The 15,387-nt window shown below is 31.8% G+C and overlaps 3 protein-coding genes and 1 pseudogene across 3 annotated transcripts; all 4 read right to left on the reverse strand.

Moving 5' to 3' along the window:
• Positions 1 to 154: 154 nt before the first annotated feature.
• Positions 155 to 942, reverse strand: LOC106755735 (21 kDa protein). Its single transcript, XM_014637947.2, has one exon. It carries the CDS (start codon positions 900 to 902, stop codon positions 291 to 293), a length of 612 nt encoding a protein of 203 aa, XP_014493433.1. The 5' UTR covers positions 903 to 942; the 3' UTR covers positions 155 to 290.
• A 6,343-nt stretch (positions 943 to 7,285) lies between these two features.
• On the reverse strand, positions 7,286 to 7,961 carry LOC111240496 (endoglucanase 2-like). Its single transcript, XM_022787070.1, has 2 exons — positions 7,859 to 7,961; positions 7,286 to 7,779 (listed from the first exon to the last, which is right to left on the reverse strand). The coding sequence occupies exons 1-2, from the start codon at positions 7,959 to 7,961 to the stop codon at positions 7,286 to 7,288; spliced, it is 597 nt and encodes a 198-aa protein (XP_022642791.1).
• Positions 7,962 to 8,020: 59 nt separating this feature from the next.
• Positions 8,021 to 9,155, reverse strand: LOC106777997 (endoglucanase 4-like). Its single transcript, XM_022787363.1, has 4 exons — positions 8,971 to 9,155; positions 8,473 to 8,880; positions 8,294 to 8,386; positions 8,021 to 8,220 (listed from the first exon to the last, which is right to left on the reverse strand). The coding sequence occupies exons 1-4, from the start codon at positions 9,145 to 9,147 to the stop codon at positions 8,047 to 8,049; spliced, it is 852 nt and encodes a 283-aa protein (XP_022643084.1). The 5' UTR covers positions 9,148 to 9,155; the 3' UTR covers positions 8,021 to 8,046.
• A 1,804-nt stretch (positions 9,156 to 10,959) lies between these two features.
• Positions 10,960 to 12,814, reverse strand: LOC106778006 (annotated as a pseudogene).
• Positions 12,815 to 15,387: the final 2,573 nt, after the last annotated feature.

A 15,387-nucleotide genomic window follows, 5' to 3' on the forward strand; every position in this document is an offset into this window, starting at 1 on the left:
GTTACATATATATATACTTAATTAGTTTTCATTGGTGTTTGTGTTTTGACTGGATTTTCTACTTTTACTTTAAAATTGAATCAGCAGAAAAGTTAGAAGTTGTTTTTAAATTTTTTACTAAAAATATAAGATATAAAAAACAATGAAGAACTTCATTTTATAATAAGAATTATCATACAAGTGCTTGAAGAAGAAAATAAAAAATAAAAAACAACATAAGATCCTGAGTACGTAACAGGGACATTAACAGTTGAAGAGTGTCGGGGACATAAAGTGCAACATATTTGAGGTTAACCATGAGAATTGGCTAGCTGATTTATCAAAGCCAATGCATTGCTGGTCAATTGTGCTACCTGCACAACTTGACCTCTCACAGTGTTCTTAATATTTGTAGCAGCAGCGGCAGTCTCTTGGAAGCCATCGGTGCAGGTGCTCTCATCCGTCAGAGCAGCACTCACCCACGTTTGCACGTCGCTCATCGTCATCTCAAAGTTTGATTCTCTGAGATGACTCATCTCATCGATGGACCTTCTGAGTTCATCCACCGAGTCACCCAGCTCCTCCACACAGTCCTTCATCGCCGCAACCTCTCTTGGTTTCAGCCCCTGTCTCTTTCCCAGTGTCCTAATCATTGCCGATGTTGATTTCGCCGACGCAAGAGTCACATTCAGGGCCGTCCCGGCTAACACCACGCGATTTGTTTGGATCAAGTCTGCATGCTTCACCAGGGAGCTGTAACAGAGTCTTGGATATGTTGTTGAACTACAAGATGTTCTGATGAACACCGTGCTGGCTTCTTGGTATGGTCTTTCACTTAGTTTTCTGCCACCGTGTGCGGTGAAACTAAAAGAAAGAATTATGAAAAGGGACGTCATAAGCTGCTTGCAATATATGACCTCCATTGTTTTCGTATCTTTGGTTGGGTGTGGCAAAAATGGGAAGGAGAGTAACCTATATATATACAATTCAAATGTGGAAGATTTTTTTGAGAAATTCTGATTTTTTTTAGGAAGAAAAGGAAAGATTTTTAGAAAGTGGACCAAACTAGAAATTTATCTAGCTCCAATAATTTGGAGCAGTGGGGTCAATTTAAAGTCTTAAAAATGACTAGCATGTGAGTGGGGTCACTTTAAATATCAACCTAAACTGAGTGAAACATTTCATTTTGAATGAAGTTGAGGTTGTGATTCTTCCCATGTTCTGCATGTTAATTGGATACACTTCTTGCATAGTACGTAGAAGTAAAAATTAGCAATTTTCGAATCTAGCATTAAATCTCGTCCTTAACATAGACAAATTATTTATTTATGTGTGCATCTGTCTCCTTCCTACTGTTGTTTAGCGCAGAAGTTGTAAAACATATATATGTACTCTCTCAGGGTTCAAAAACATTGTCGGACTTCGTACGGGTCAATTCACTCACAAGTGGCGGCGGCGGCGGCTAAACGTTCTAACATGCATGGTGGCTGCTTCCTCATCCATTGCTTCTAACCAAATAGTCTCTTTATTCCTATTTAATCATTTAACTTCCATCCGTTGAAATTTGACCTTCTTATACATTTTGATTTTTAGTTTTTAAAAATAAATTAATATAATTATTTCAATTAAATTATATTATTTTTTAATGACCAACTAGTTTATTTCGATAACCGTTCTATCATTTATACGAATCAACGTAAAGACTAACTTTTGGAAACGACTGATCGTGAGATACAATTTGAAAATCAATTAAAGATGGTTAGTTAAAACTTGATTATATTTTAATTTGTAATTCATATCATTTGTACATATTTAAATTATAAAATGAGTAACTGCTACTATCAGAAATGAATGATTGGCAGAAGATATTCTGGCTGAAAAGAAGAAATAATTTAGAAGTTTGTGAATAGATGTGGGGTACATCGCCATACTTTCTTTTTCAGAAGACGCTGGAACGTCTACATACGTTGATGATGCTGACAATTGCCATCCAAATTGAGAGGGAAAGATAACGAAGATAAAGGTTCAATTATTTTGCTGAAATAAATTACCAGATCATCCTCATTAAATTTACCGACAGGGAGCTCCAAGAACTTACGTTTTCCTTTCCTCGTACTATTTCTTCCGAAGCAATACAAAATTTAATAAAGTAGGGTTTATGAAATTTGAATCCATAAAATTATATGAATCTGAGATGTAATGAGATGGGTCTGAAACAAGTGGTTTGGAGAGGCTGCTGCAATATATAATAATCACGAAAATGAGAAAAAGAATTTGAATTTTACTCTTCTCTCGGCCCCCACTCTATCATCTATGGAGTTCGTATCGGCATTTTGGATGATATTATTGAGATGGAAAAAGTTTCTTTAATAATTTTTTTTTTGACAACTTTTAACAATACATACGTGACAGTTTGTGATTGGTCCGTTTCAAATATTCTTTTTAGAATAAATTCAAACAGACCAATAAAATGGTGACATGTGTCATGTTGTCAAAAAGTTGTTAAAAAATAGTTCTTAAAATATCATTATCATGTTGAAATAGTTTTTCTTGTTATATTTTCTGGTACTCCACTCATTTCATAAAGTATTTTTCCAGGTTTAACAACAACTACCTAATATTTGAGAAATATTTTTCCTCAACCCATATGTGTTTCAGTAGGTATAACTGTAACCAGTTTGTCTAGAAAAATACGTATCCAGATTTGTCCACCTTGGCGAACATTTTTTGACATTGTCCGTCGTCCCGCTTCTATTTGTCTAGATGTTATCCAAGTTGGCTCAAGTGCCTCAAGAGGATATCTTCAGAAGCAAATAGACTTCATTCATTTTCTAAGTATCATTATGTGATTGGTTCAAAATTATTCTACAATTAATAATAATAATCATAAATATCATCATAAACCAATCACAGAATGACACATAAATAATGTTCAAATGTTATAAAAAAAAATATTGTCTAAGTATGATTTATTTTTAAACTTACATCTTACTGCATAACTTAATTTAACAAAAAAAACTCACATCATTAAATTAGAAGAATTATGTTTATTATTCTTTTAGATTAATAGATAAACTGAGTCAAAATTTAACGTCCAGACAAATTCAATTTTAGAAAATAAAAATATATTTTAATTACATAAGTTAGCAAACACCTAATTATTATCATGTTTAAATAAATCATTTAATAATATAATTATATTTAAATGTAATGTATAATTATAAATATAGTATTTAAATAAAGAATTTGGTAATATAAAAATAATTAAATAATTAATTAAAGGTATTTTTATTTTTATGTTAAAGTAATGGGTTACAAAAAGTACAACTAATAATATCAAATAATGGATTATACTACTAATAGCTATACTAATAGTAAAAATAATAATAATTAAAAATAATAAAAATAATAAGATTAAATATTTTATTATTTTGTTTGTCTTTTATATTTTTATTAAGAAAATTAATATAATTATTATTATCTTTAAATAAATAATTATATTTAAATGTTATAATTATATATAGTTAAAAATATAAAAATTAAATAAAGAGTTTGATAATATGAAAAATTAAATAATTTATTATAGAATTTTTTTAAGAAATAATATTATTTTAATATGATATTTTATGCTAAAGTAACACATTATAGAAATTACAAGTAATAATATCAATCCTAATAATAGTAATAGATTATACTAATAATAGTAATAGATTATAGTAATAATAATAAGGTTTAAACACTTTTTTGTCCCTAAGTTAAGTTCTGATGTTCAGTTTAGTCTCACTTTTAAAAATGTTAACTTTTAGTCCCTATGATATGAAAAATGTATCAAATCAGTCCTATTCGTTAACAAATCACTAGTTTTTCATTCAGTGATTTGTTGTTCATAACACCTTCCGTTAACAAATTACAAAATATTGGATACCTAGGTATGAAAACTTGTGATTTATTGTTCATTAAGTGTTGTCATGAGGACTGATTTGATAGATTTTTCATATCATAGGGACTAAAGGTTGACATTTTTAAAAGCGGGTACTAAACTGAAGATCAGAACTTAACTTAGGAATCAAAAAAGGGTTTAAACCTAATAATAATTATACAAATTTTATTATATGATTGACCAATTAACCATCAAACTATCAAGCTGGCAAAGAATTGAGTCTGAACGATCTTCCAACAAACCAGACGATTATTCATCAAACAAGATGTTTTCAACATGATCAAACTATATCAACTCAAAAATCTATATGATAAGTTATAAAGTTCGGACTGTCATCCAACAAATCATTGAATGGTCTGAACTAGGGATGACATAAAAACTTGTACTCGTGGATAAAATCCGTTACGAGTATTTAATACCGCGGGTAAAAGGTATATGTGGGTAACGGGTAGCGGGTATTTTAATACCCGCTTGTTAACGGGTCGGGTTCGGATATCATATTATCCGTACCGGCGGATACCCGCAACCTGTCTAGAAAATGAAATTTCAATTTTACCCATCATTCTTTATACTATTTACTAAGCTGTTGTATGAAACCCTAAATCTCAACTTTTAACATTCACATTGTCGTCACAGAGGGAGAGAAAATCCTAGGGTTTCCTTTTGAAGGATCATCGTGGCTCGTTCTATGCTCTCTCTTTCTCCTTCATCACACAATTTATGCTTTTTCTTGGTGTCGGTGGCTTGCTTGGCCAGCTCTAGTGAAGTGTAGAAAGGGTTGGCAGTGGTGATGACGGAGCCGTGGTGGGAGGCACCGAGGAAGGCAAGGGAGAATTGGGGGCAGTTGCGCCGGATGAGCATGACGATGTCACCCTAGCGGATGCCGATGTTATGGAGGCCGATGGTGATGCGGCATGCGGCGGGCGGCGAGGTCAACTTCGGCATAGGTGAGTGTTTCGCTGGTGTCGTTGTTGATAAGGGATGACTTAAGGAGGCGTTCTTCCTTTCTTCTTCGTTGGATCGGGAATGAACTCCCTTGGTCGTGGTGCGGTGAGGCGCTACAGTGACACCTTGGAGGTGGTGAGGTGCGACGGTTGCACCTTGGAGTTGGTTAGGTGCGGCGGTGGCACCTTGGAGGTGGTGAGGTGCTGCGATTCATTTAGTTTCTTTTTCGTCTTTGGCGGCAAGTTGTTCTAAGGCTGCTATCACATGCTGGGGGAAGAGAATGATGAGGAAAAAACCCTAAAGAAGAGTTTGGGCTTGACCCAAGAAAGAAAACCTAAAAATAAGTTTAGACCTGAAGGAAAAAATTAATAAAATATTATTTTTCAAAAATATTATTGGGTTAAAATGGGTATCAAAGGGTATCCGCGGGTTGGAAAAAACCTGCAGAATTTTTTTTTGCGGGTATCCGCACGAGTAGCGGGGCAGATACGGGTACAGTTTTTACATGCGGGTCGGGTTCGGGTATCACACTATCCGTACCCGATCCGATCCGTTGTCATCCCTAATCTGAACAGGACCAAAGTAGATCAACTACAAAATCGATTATTTAAGTATGATTATTTATGTTTGGGTCGTAATTAAATCAACATTAATAAAAAATATTCATCGCAAAATTTATAAATAAATGTTTGAAGTAATAAAGTAGGTTACGCATTGATTATAACATTCATTTCTCTCTCTAAGTTGATTTGACTATGATACCAACATACTTTTCTGCGTGTACTATCTTAACAATTTAAATACACAATAGACATTTTGTCGAACAAAACTTACATTTAAACAACATACAAAATACCTTAACGTTGAGCTTAGATTCACATCCCAAACAAGAATAAATTAACTTTTTTTACTAAATAAAATCTGATATAATCCAATTTAATAAGTTTTCTCAAGTTAGAAAAGAAAAATATTTTAACATATTTCAACTGAACATTTTGTTAATTCTTTCAAAAACAAGTCAGATTTATTTTAATAATTATGATCCTTATGTTTGTCATCCAAACTAAAATAAACACAATTAAGAACAATTAAGATATATTTCTCACATTTAATAATAATTAAATTATAGTTATTGTCATTCATAAACATATCTTATAATTGTTTTTAATTATATTTATTATAGTTTTGATGATAAAGATAATAGTTATTAAAATAAATTTGACTTATTTCGACAGAATTAATACAATGTCCAATTAAAAATATTTTTTTTTATCTTTGAGAAAACGTATTAACATATTGTATTTGATTTAATAAAAAAAAAATTCAATTTATTCCCATATGAATGTTTTGATTTAAATTTATTTTTATGTTGATATTTCGAGTTCAAAATATTAATCTGGTTAGTTGAAAAAAAAATCATCTTATTAAATAATTTAATTCTTGACTCAAATCTATTGTGATTTGTTTATTTTCTTTTAGAATATAAGAGTTTTTCAAATAAGAGAAAATATATTTGCATTATTATTATATCATAACAATACATTTAGGAAGTGACTGACTGTATATGAAAACTTTAAATTTTTATCATGTTGAGCTTAAAGAGGAAACATAAGTATCAGGGAGTTATTTTTATTTAATTATATATATATATATATATATATATATATATATATATATATATATATATATATATATATATATATATATATATATATATATATATGTATGTATATATATGTGTGTGTATGTATATAAATCTTAGCAAAATATGGATTGAAATTCAAGTTTAAGCTTCGTTAAGAGAATCCAAAGTGATGAATTCAAAAGGTTTTAATTTAATTTCGCACTTGAAATTTGGGGTCTTGTGATCAATTTAAGTAATACTTTAATTTTTTAAAATTGTATATTCAGCATTATATGGTCAATTTTTAGTTGTAGCGGTATGAATATAGAATGTAAAGTAACTAGATTTGTGCATTTTACTTAATAAATTTAAATCCGGAAGCAACGAGATAAAAGTTTTTGTTTTAATTTCGTTTGAACTAGTTTACTTCGCTCGACAAATTTCTAAAAATTAAAATTAAAAAGCTGAAATTTATTATTAGCTTTACTCCTCCCCACCCTCAAAATTACAATTTCTTCTCAAAGTATTCATATTCTTTTTTCCATTTTCTTATCTCTTAAAAAATATTAACACATTATACTTATTCTTATATATATATATATATATATATATATATATATATATATATATATATTTAAGTTTAAGACAACAAGCTTTCGATATATGAGCCGTTCATAATTTCATAATTAGTAAAAAATATTAGCTAAAATGAACTATATTTGAAATTGAAAATTGAAATTTTTTTATTGCAGAATTGCATATGCAAAGTACACTCATGTTGTAATGTTTTGCTAGAACTAAACGAGAGTGGGTTTGCTTAAGTAAGCCAAAACACCAACAAAAGGAGCGTTGAGATAGGTGGTTGGTTCCGTTTGACCTGGATTGTAACGAGAATCCTGAAAAGAATCGTTATATGCTGGTCCTCCGACAAGGGCTCCTATTAGGATGTTTGGATTGGGTTTGTCTGATTTGAAGTATACATTTCCATCATGACACCTAAGGCGTTGTGGGTGTGCATCCATAGATGGCAACACCGAACCACGATGGTGAATCTTCTGAGGATACTTTCTTCCATAACCCACCATGTATGACATTCTCTCTGGATTCTTTCCCAGTATGTAATCAGCTTGACTTTTTGCTATATTTATCAGCCCTTTTGAATCCACCATTTCTTTTCCACAGCCTATTCTTTTCTTCATACCATCCATCAAGCGCGCATAAACAATCAAGAGAAATGACAGAGCTGTTACGTTTTGTAGATTACATACTCCCTTTCTGTATAGAAGACCACCTAATCAAATACAACAACATTAATTAATTATAGTACATGAATGCCATCTCCGTCATTTTTAATGCTGTATATCTCAAACCTTTTGTGTACGAGAATGTTTTCGTAGGTGAATTCGGCACCAAAGAACACATAAGTGCATCTGCATTAGGAATGAAAAGATGTGCACTGCCTGAATCATTCATCGCCCACTGCCCAGATTCCAAGGATTCAATTTTTTAAAATCATCCGAATCAAAACATGCATGAATTTACTACAACAATAAAAAATTCATGAAAGACAACTTGCCTCAGAAACAAGCACATTTATCCCAGCCACTTTGGCATCCCATCCAAATTCGAAAGGATCGACGTTCGCTGCTTGAATGTTTGATTTTACAAAATCCCAATAACCGGGCTTTTTTGTGGCTTTATACAGCCATGCTGCTCCCCAAGCCAAGTCATCCTGATTTATAGTAGTTATAATTTGTATTTGTTCTTTTGTGAAACAACTAAATGAGAGTGAACATGACACATACCATGTAGTTGTTATAATCACAGTAGAAGGGGCATGCTGCTTCACCTACGCTGTTGTTATAAGATCCACGATATTTGTTTGCAAAGTCAAACACCTAATTGAAAAAAAGACATTAGTGTTAACTAATTACAGTATGTGAGTATGTTAGTAAGTGTAAAATTGAAATAATAATTATCATACCCGGATAGCTCTTTTGAGAAGAATGTTGGAATAGGAAGCATCGGTTGCCCTAAATGCGATCGAGGATGCTGCAAGTGCAGCTGCAATCTCAGCAGATAGTTCTGAACCCGGTTTCTCTTTAGTGAGATAGTACGAGGTTCGAGGAGTGTCCATGTCTTCTGGTCTCTCCCAACAGTTATGGTCGGCGTTTGGTTGGCCCACTTGTGCCACAACCAAATTAGGATTGTTTGTGGCTTTCAGTAAATAATCAGTTCCCCATCTAATTGCATCCAACGCATTCTTCAGCTCTGAACCCATCACATCTCCAAATTCTACCACACTCCAAGCTAGCATTGTCGTTGTGAATGCCATTGGAAAATGGAATTTCACATTGTCTCCAGCATCATAATATCCACCCACCATGTTTATCTGATGTCTCACAAAATATCAGTATTAACTATTAATAATATATATTTCATTATTGATAGGATTTTAAAGAGAAAAAAATGAAATAGTTACACGAATATCCGAGCCATCAGAAAGTGCAGAATCTTTGCGCCATTTCATGCGTTGAGAAGGTGGCAACTTGCCAGACCTCTGACCTTCGAAGAACAAAATGCTCTTTCCTAATGCTTCTTTATAGTTTATTGAAGAATGTGCTCTTGTAATTGTTATCATCATTGCCACCATTATCATTCTTACTATACATGATGCTTTCGACATGGCTACGCTCTTTTTCCAATTGCAGCTGCTCTGCAAGCTCACCACCATTTACCTCTGTATAACACTATAAATAACTGTATATAAAAGCACAGAAAAAATAAATATTGACTACGTAACCCCACTTTTTAAGTCCTTAATTGTCAAACTACGTAATCCCCCATTAATTCCATTATTACACTTTAAATGTTTCTTCATTATCACTGCACTCATTTCATTTCATCATAAATGTATCAGAAGTTATTCACTTAATTAGCATTTAAAACTTTTCTGGCAATTTATTAACTTAATTAATAATAGAATTAAATATGTTTTTAATTCTTATATAATTCATCTTTAAAAATAAGATACATTTTAATCTTTCTTTTTAAGAAAATTTTAATTTTAGTCTATTAAAATTCAGCGTAATGACAAGTCATTTTTTTTCCTGCTACTATTCAATCTCCTCCGTTGGAAACCCATGGACCACCACCAAGCCCTCATCAGCACATGGTATTGTACCAAGTAATGATCCAATGGAAATTAAACCTTACACCACATAAAGTTTAGTGATTTTGAAGGTGTCATCGTTTTTTTTTCTTTCTGCATCAATGGTTTTTTTTTTTTTNTCAAAATAATCTTCCATTTTATTTTCCTATTTTTCTCTCAATTTCTTACATATTTTACTTACTCTTAAATAGGATGACAAATAAACTTCTTTCTTGACCGAGAATTTTCACATTAATTAAGTATGGATAATACTTTATCTTTTTAATTGAATATGAGGATAAAAATGAGTATGTACATAATGATCTCGTAGCTTTTCCAATACCTGTCCAAATATTCATCTCTACACTTATCCTCATCTTTTGTTTAAATTACTAAAATACTAATAGTTTAATGGTTTATTAGATAATTATATATATATATATATATATATATATATATGTATTTTTTTATTGAAGATATATGAGATAAGAAACTCATTCACGTTCTTTTGCCATCCCTACTCTTAAATCATAAACACTATCTTACATAATCAATAATAAAAAATCATACAAATTATTTGTTTTTATGATTATTTTTAATAAAAATTATTTTATATTTTAATAAATTTTTACTAAAAAAAATGGATACACACTGCATGTTTTTCTACTAGTATCTCTAATATGAATTCAATATTAACACCACAAACTCATTAATTTTAATTATATTGATCACATATTATACTTATATCTTTAAATTTAAGACAACAAGATTTGTTTTCATATATGAGCCATTCATAATTTAATTTTTCACCAAACGATCGGTTCATAATTTCATACATTAATAGACGATTTTTCAGCTATTTGTAAAAATAATAGTCAAAATCAAATGCATACTCTACTTGAAAGAATATGATGAAATTTCTAATTTTATTTTTATACTAAGAAACATTAAAAAGAACATAGAAACTTTTGAAATGAGTGAATAAAATGAGTAAACTTTTAAAACATTATCCACGAAGACATTAAATAAGAGAGTTGAAAACTGATAAGATGTAAATATATATAAATAATAAAAGATAATATTTTGACACATACATATCTTTTTTCATTTGACGTTTTTTTAAATATATAAAAAAATTATATTTTTATAATAATTTTATTTTATTTTATAATGTATGTCAAATAATTGGAAATATCTCTCACCCTAACTCAAAAATCATTTATTTATTGAAAAATTACCTATACAAAGTACATTGTTGTTTTGTTTAAGACGTGTATCGTTGTTGTTATAGATAGTGGTTGGTGTAATGTTTTGCAAGAACTAAACTAGAGTGGGTTTGTTTAAGTAAGCCAAAACACCAACAAAAGGAGCGTTGATGTAAGTGGTAGGTTCTGATTGAGATACATTGAAACGGGAATCCTGAAAGGAATCATCTTCTGCTGGTCCTCCAACAATGGCTCCTGTGAGCACGTTGAGATTGGGTTTATCTGATTTGAAGTATACATCTCCATCTCGACAACCAAGGCGTTGTGGGTGTGCATCCAAAGATGGCAATACCGAACCACGATGATGAATCTTCTGAGGATACTTTCTTCCATAACCCACCATGTATGACATTCCTGCTGGATTCTTTCCCAGTATGTAATCAGCTTGACTTTTTGCTATATTTATCAGCCCTTTTGAATCTACCACTTCTTTCCCACAGGCTATTCTCTTCTTCATACGATCCATCAAGCGCGCATAAACAATTAAGAGAAATGACAGAGCTGTTACGTTTTGTAGATTACTTGGTCCAGTTTTGTGTAGAAGACCACCTGATAAAATATAACAACATTAATTAATTATAGTACATGAATGCCATCGATCTCGATCTTTTTTAATGTTGTATATCTCAAACCTTTTGTGTACGAGAATGTTTTGGTAGGTGAATTCGGCACCAAAGAACACATAAGTGCATCTGCATTAGGAATGAAAAGGTGTGCGCTGCCTGAATCATTCATCGCCCACTGCCCAGATTCCAAGGATTAAACTTTTTAAAATCTCATCATCAACAAACCTGAATCAAAACTTGCATGACCAAAAAAAAAGTTATGAAAGATAACTCCACTCGCCTCAGAAACGAGAACATTTATGCCAGCCACCTTGGCATCCCATCCAAATTCGAAAGGACTGACGTTCGCTGCTTGAATGTTTGATTTTACAAAATCCCAATAACCAGTCATTTTCGTGGCTTTATACAACCATGCTGCTCCCCAAGCCAAGTCATCCTGGTTTATAGTAGTAATAATTTGTATTTGTTCTTTTGTGAAACATCTATACGAGAGTGAACATGACACATACCATGTAGCTGTTATAATCACAGTAGAAGGGGCATGCTCCTTCACCTACGCTGTTGTTATAAGATCCACGATATTTGTTTGCAAAGTCAAACACCTAAGTAAACAAGACATTAGGTTCGTATGTTAGTAAGTGAAAAATTGAAATCAGAATAATAATAATAATTAATACCTGGATAGCTCTTTTGAGAAGAATGTTGGAATAGGAAGCATCGGTTGCCCTAAATGCGATCGAAGACGCCGCAAGTGCAGCTGCAATCTCAGCTGCAAGTTCTGAACCCGGCTTCTGTTTAGTGAGAAAGTACGAGGTTCGAGGAGTATCCATGTCTTCTGGTCTCTCCGAACAATTATGGTCGGCATTTGGATCGCCCACTTGTGCCACAACCATATCAGGAAATTTCGTGGCTTTCATTAAATAATCAGTTCCCCACCTAATTGCATCCAATGCATTCTTCAGCTCTGAACCCATCAGATCTCCAAATTCTATCACACTCCAAGCGAGCATTGTCGTTGTGAATGCCATTGGAAAATGGAATTTCACATTGTCACCAGCATCATAATATCCACCCACCATGTTTATCTGATGCCATGCAATTCATATTAACTATTAATATATATATTTACTTAAATTATTTTAGTTACTAATGTAAAAAGATAATTACATGAATATCCGAGCCATCAGAAAGTGCAGAATCTTTACGCCATTTGATGCCTTGAGAAGGTGGCAACTTGCCGGACCTCTGACCTTCGAAGAATAAAATGCTCTTTCCTAATGCTTCTTCATAGTTTATTGAATCTGCTCTCATTTTAACTGTCATCATCATCACCACCATTATCATTTTTACTATACATGATGCTTTCGACATGGCTACGCTCTTTAACTATTACAGCTCCTCTGTTCTATTCTGCAACACTATAAATAACCATATATATACACGTAGAGAAAAAAGTAAATATAAATATATTGAAATATTTATAGACAACATTTTTTTTTATTAGAACATTTGAATATAGATTATGTATCTGATCAAAAATTACTCCAGAATCTATAATAATAATTATAAATATTATTATGAAATAATTTTTTATTAAACATATATTAACATGTAATCAATATTCAATGGTAAAAAATATATTATCAAAATATCATTATCCTTAAAATATTTCTAAGAATTAATTACTTAAATATCTTTCCGTTGCATATGGGCTTAAAACTGTGAGGTCAAATACTCTTTATTTTATAAGGACATCTTGTTGATTTAAAATCAATATTAAAAACTTATCTAAGCCATTATTAAAAATTGCGTAAATGTTTCCATCAATTAATTGGATTCTATATGGAAGTTTTGCACTATCAATCAATTAGAAACTGTGGAAGATGATATAGAAAATCAAATCAATTATTAATTAATTGTTGTAATATTAAAGTACGGTATTGTTCTGACAATTAATTGCATTGGATATTTACGGTGATATTTTAAGGTAACTATAGCGATTTTCAATTCATAACTTTTTATTTACTTTTACGTATTCGTTAATTTTAAAAAAATTATTCTGTTATTTGACCAGTAATAATATGTTAGGTTTAATTACTGATTTGTTCTTCCAATTTCCTTGATTTTGTTTTAATTTAGTTCTTCTATTTTTTGAAAGTGTTCAATTTCCATGATGTTTGAGTAAACACCCATTTAGATAATATAATTAGGAAAATAAGAATGGATTTGAGAAAAAATAAAGATGAAAGTAGAGTTAATTGGATTAAGAAAAATTGATAAAAATGCAGCTATTTCATATTAAAGTTTACGAAGATTAATGAATTATGTGATGAGTTTTACTGATTAAAAAATTATTTTAAATGATAAAAAATGAAAGACTACTATTTTAGCGCCCGTGATTAAAGTAAATTAAAACCATTTTAATTAAGAAAATGTTTGTTTGACATTCTCCTTTGACACAATTTTGACACACCTCCACGTGTCAAAATTCTATTGCATGCCATGACATTTTAAATAAAATGCTTTTAAAGACTTGCAGAAGGGTATTTTTGGAAGAATGTTTGTATGAAATTTGGAATTGGCGGTTTAATTTTTCATCTTCTTCACTTTTCGAAACCAAAGTTGCATGTCTATCCCATTGTCTCTGCCATTGGGTTCCTCTCTTGATTCCTCTCGCACTCATTCGAAACCAAAGTTGCGCGTCTTCATTCCTCTTGATTTGTATTCATCCATTCTCTGTTGGTAAGCAGTATATGTCGTTTCGCGTTTTGCGTTTTGGCTGTGTTTGGTTTTTTGCAGTATATCCCATTGTTTGGGTTGGGGAGGGTTTTTGTGTTTTGGGTTTGGGTTGGGGAGGGTTTTTGTTTTTTGGGTTTGTGCATGTCGTTTTATGTGTTTTTGTGTTTTTATGAACCCTAATAAACCATTCATGTGTTTGTCTGAAATTTGGGCAGTTGCAATGGCCTCTTCGAACCCAAAGGTAAGTAATAAATTTTTTTGGTTACTATTCATATATTTGTATGAACCCTAATTCACTCAATATCGCATTTATATATAGTTTTTCTTTTTTTTTGGTAAGTAATAAATTTTTTGTTGATAATGTTGTGTAGTGGCGTGTTCGAGTCTCCGTTGATTCATCAATAATTGTTGGTATGAATGGGTTACTGAGAGAAGTGCATGTAGAACGAATTTCAATGACACCATTTCGTTGGTGTTTGCGGCTTCGTAAGGCTCTGGAGATTAACTGTGAATTATTGAAGGTTATGGTATGTCGCTGGGATATCCATATTCATGGAACACTTTCATGTCCCTGTTCATGATGATCCAATTGTCCAAGTCGAAGACAAACAAAGGATAGGATATGAAACTGTGACCTCCTTTGGCTATGTGCAGAATGAAGAGGGAGTCTGGGTTCCAAAAGACAACACACCCAATGAACAGCATCACCGTCCAAGGGATTGACATAATGAACAACCAACTTCTTCCACAACACTTAACGATGTCATAGAACGCATTGAACAACTGCAGACATACGTTGGTTCAAGATTGGATGCCCTAGATTTGAGACATGCTAACATTGAGAGCCGACAGCAACAGTCTGCACCAGCCCCCTTTTATCATTTTACTTCTTAGTTATAATTTCCTGTTTTGATGTATTTGCTTTCATTCACAACTGTTGTGTCTTTGATCAGTATTATACTCTTTAAATTATGTGTACTTCGTTTGCGAATTTTAGTGTTTAATGAGTAATTGTGTTCATTAATATGTCTTCTTAATTAAGGAAATATTTCCCTACGTAAAGAACACTTAAACAAGACACAAAACATCCCAAAAACAAGTAAAACATATCAACTTCTGTCAAATAACTCTTCATTCAGCACGTGGTCCCCTGTGTTATTTTTGGTGGCTCCTACAGA

This window comes from Vigna radiata, chromosome 2 (assembly GCF_000741045.1).
Source record: "Vigna radiata var. radiata cultivar VC1973A chromosome 2, Vradiata_ver6, whole genome shotgun sequence".
Classification (NCBI taxonomy): domain Eukaryota; kingdom Viridiplantae; phylum Streptophyta; class Magnoliopsida; order Fabales; family Fabaceae; genus Vigna; species Vigna radiata.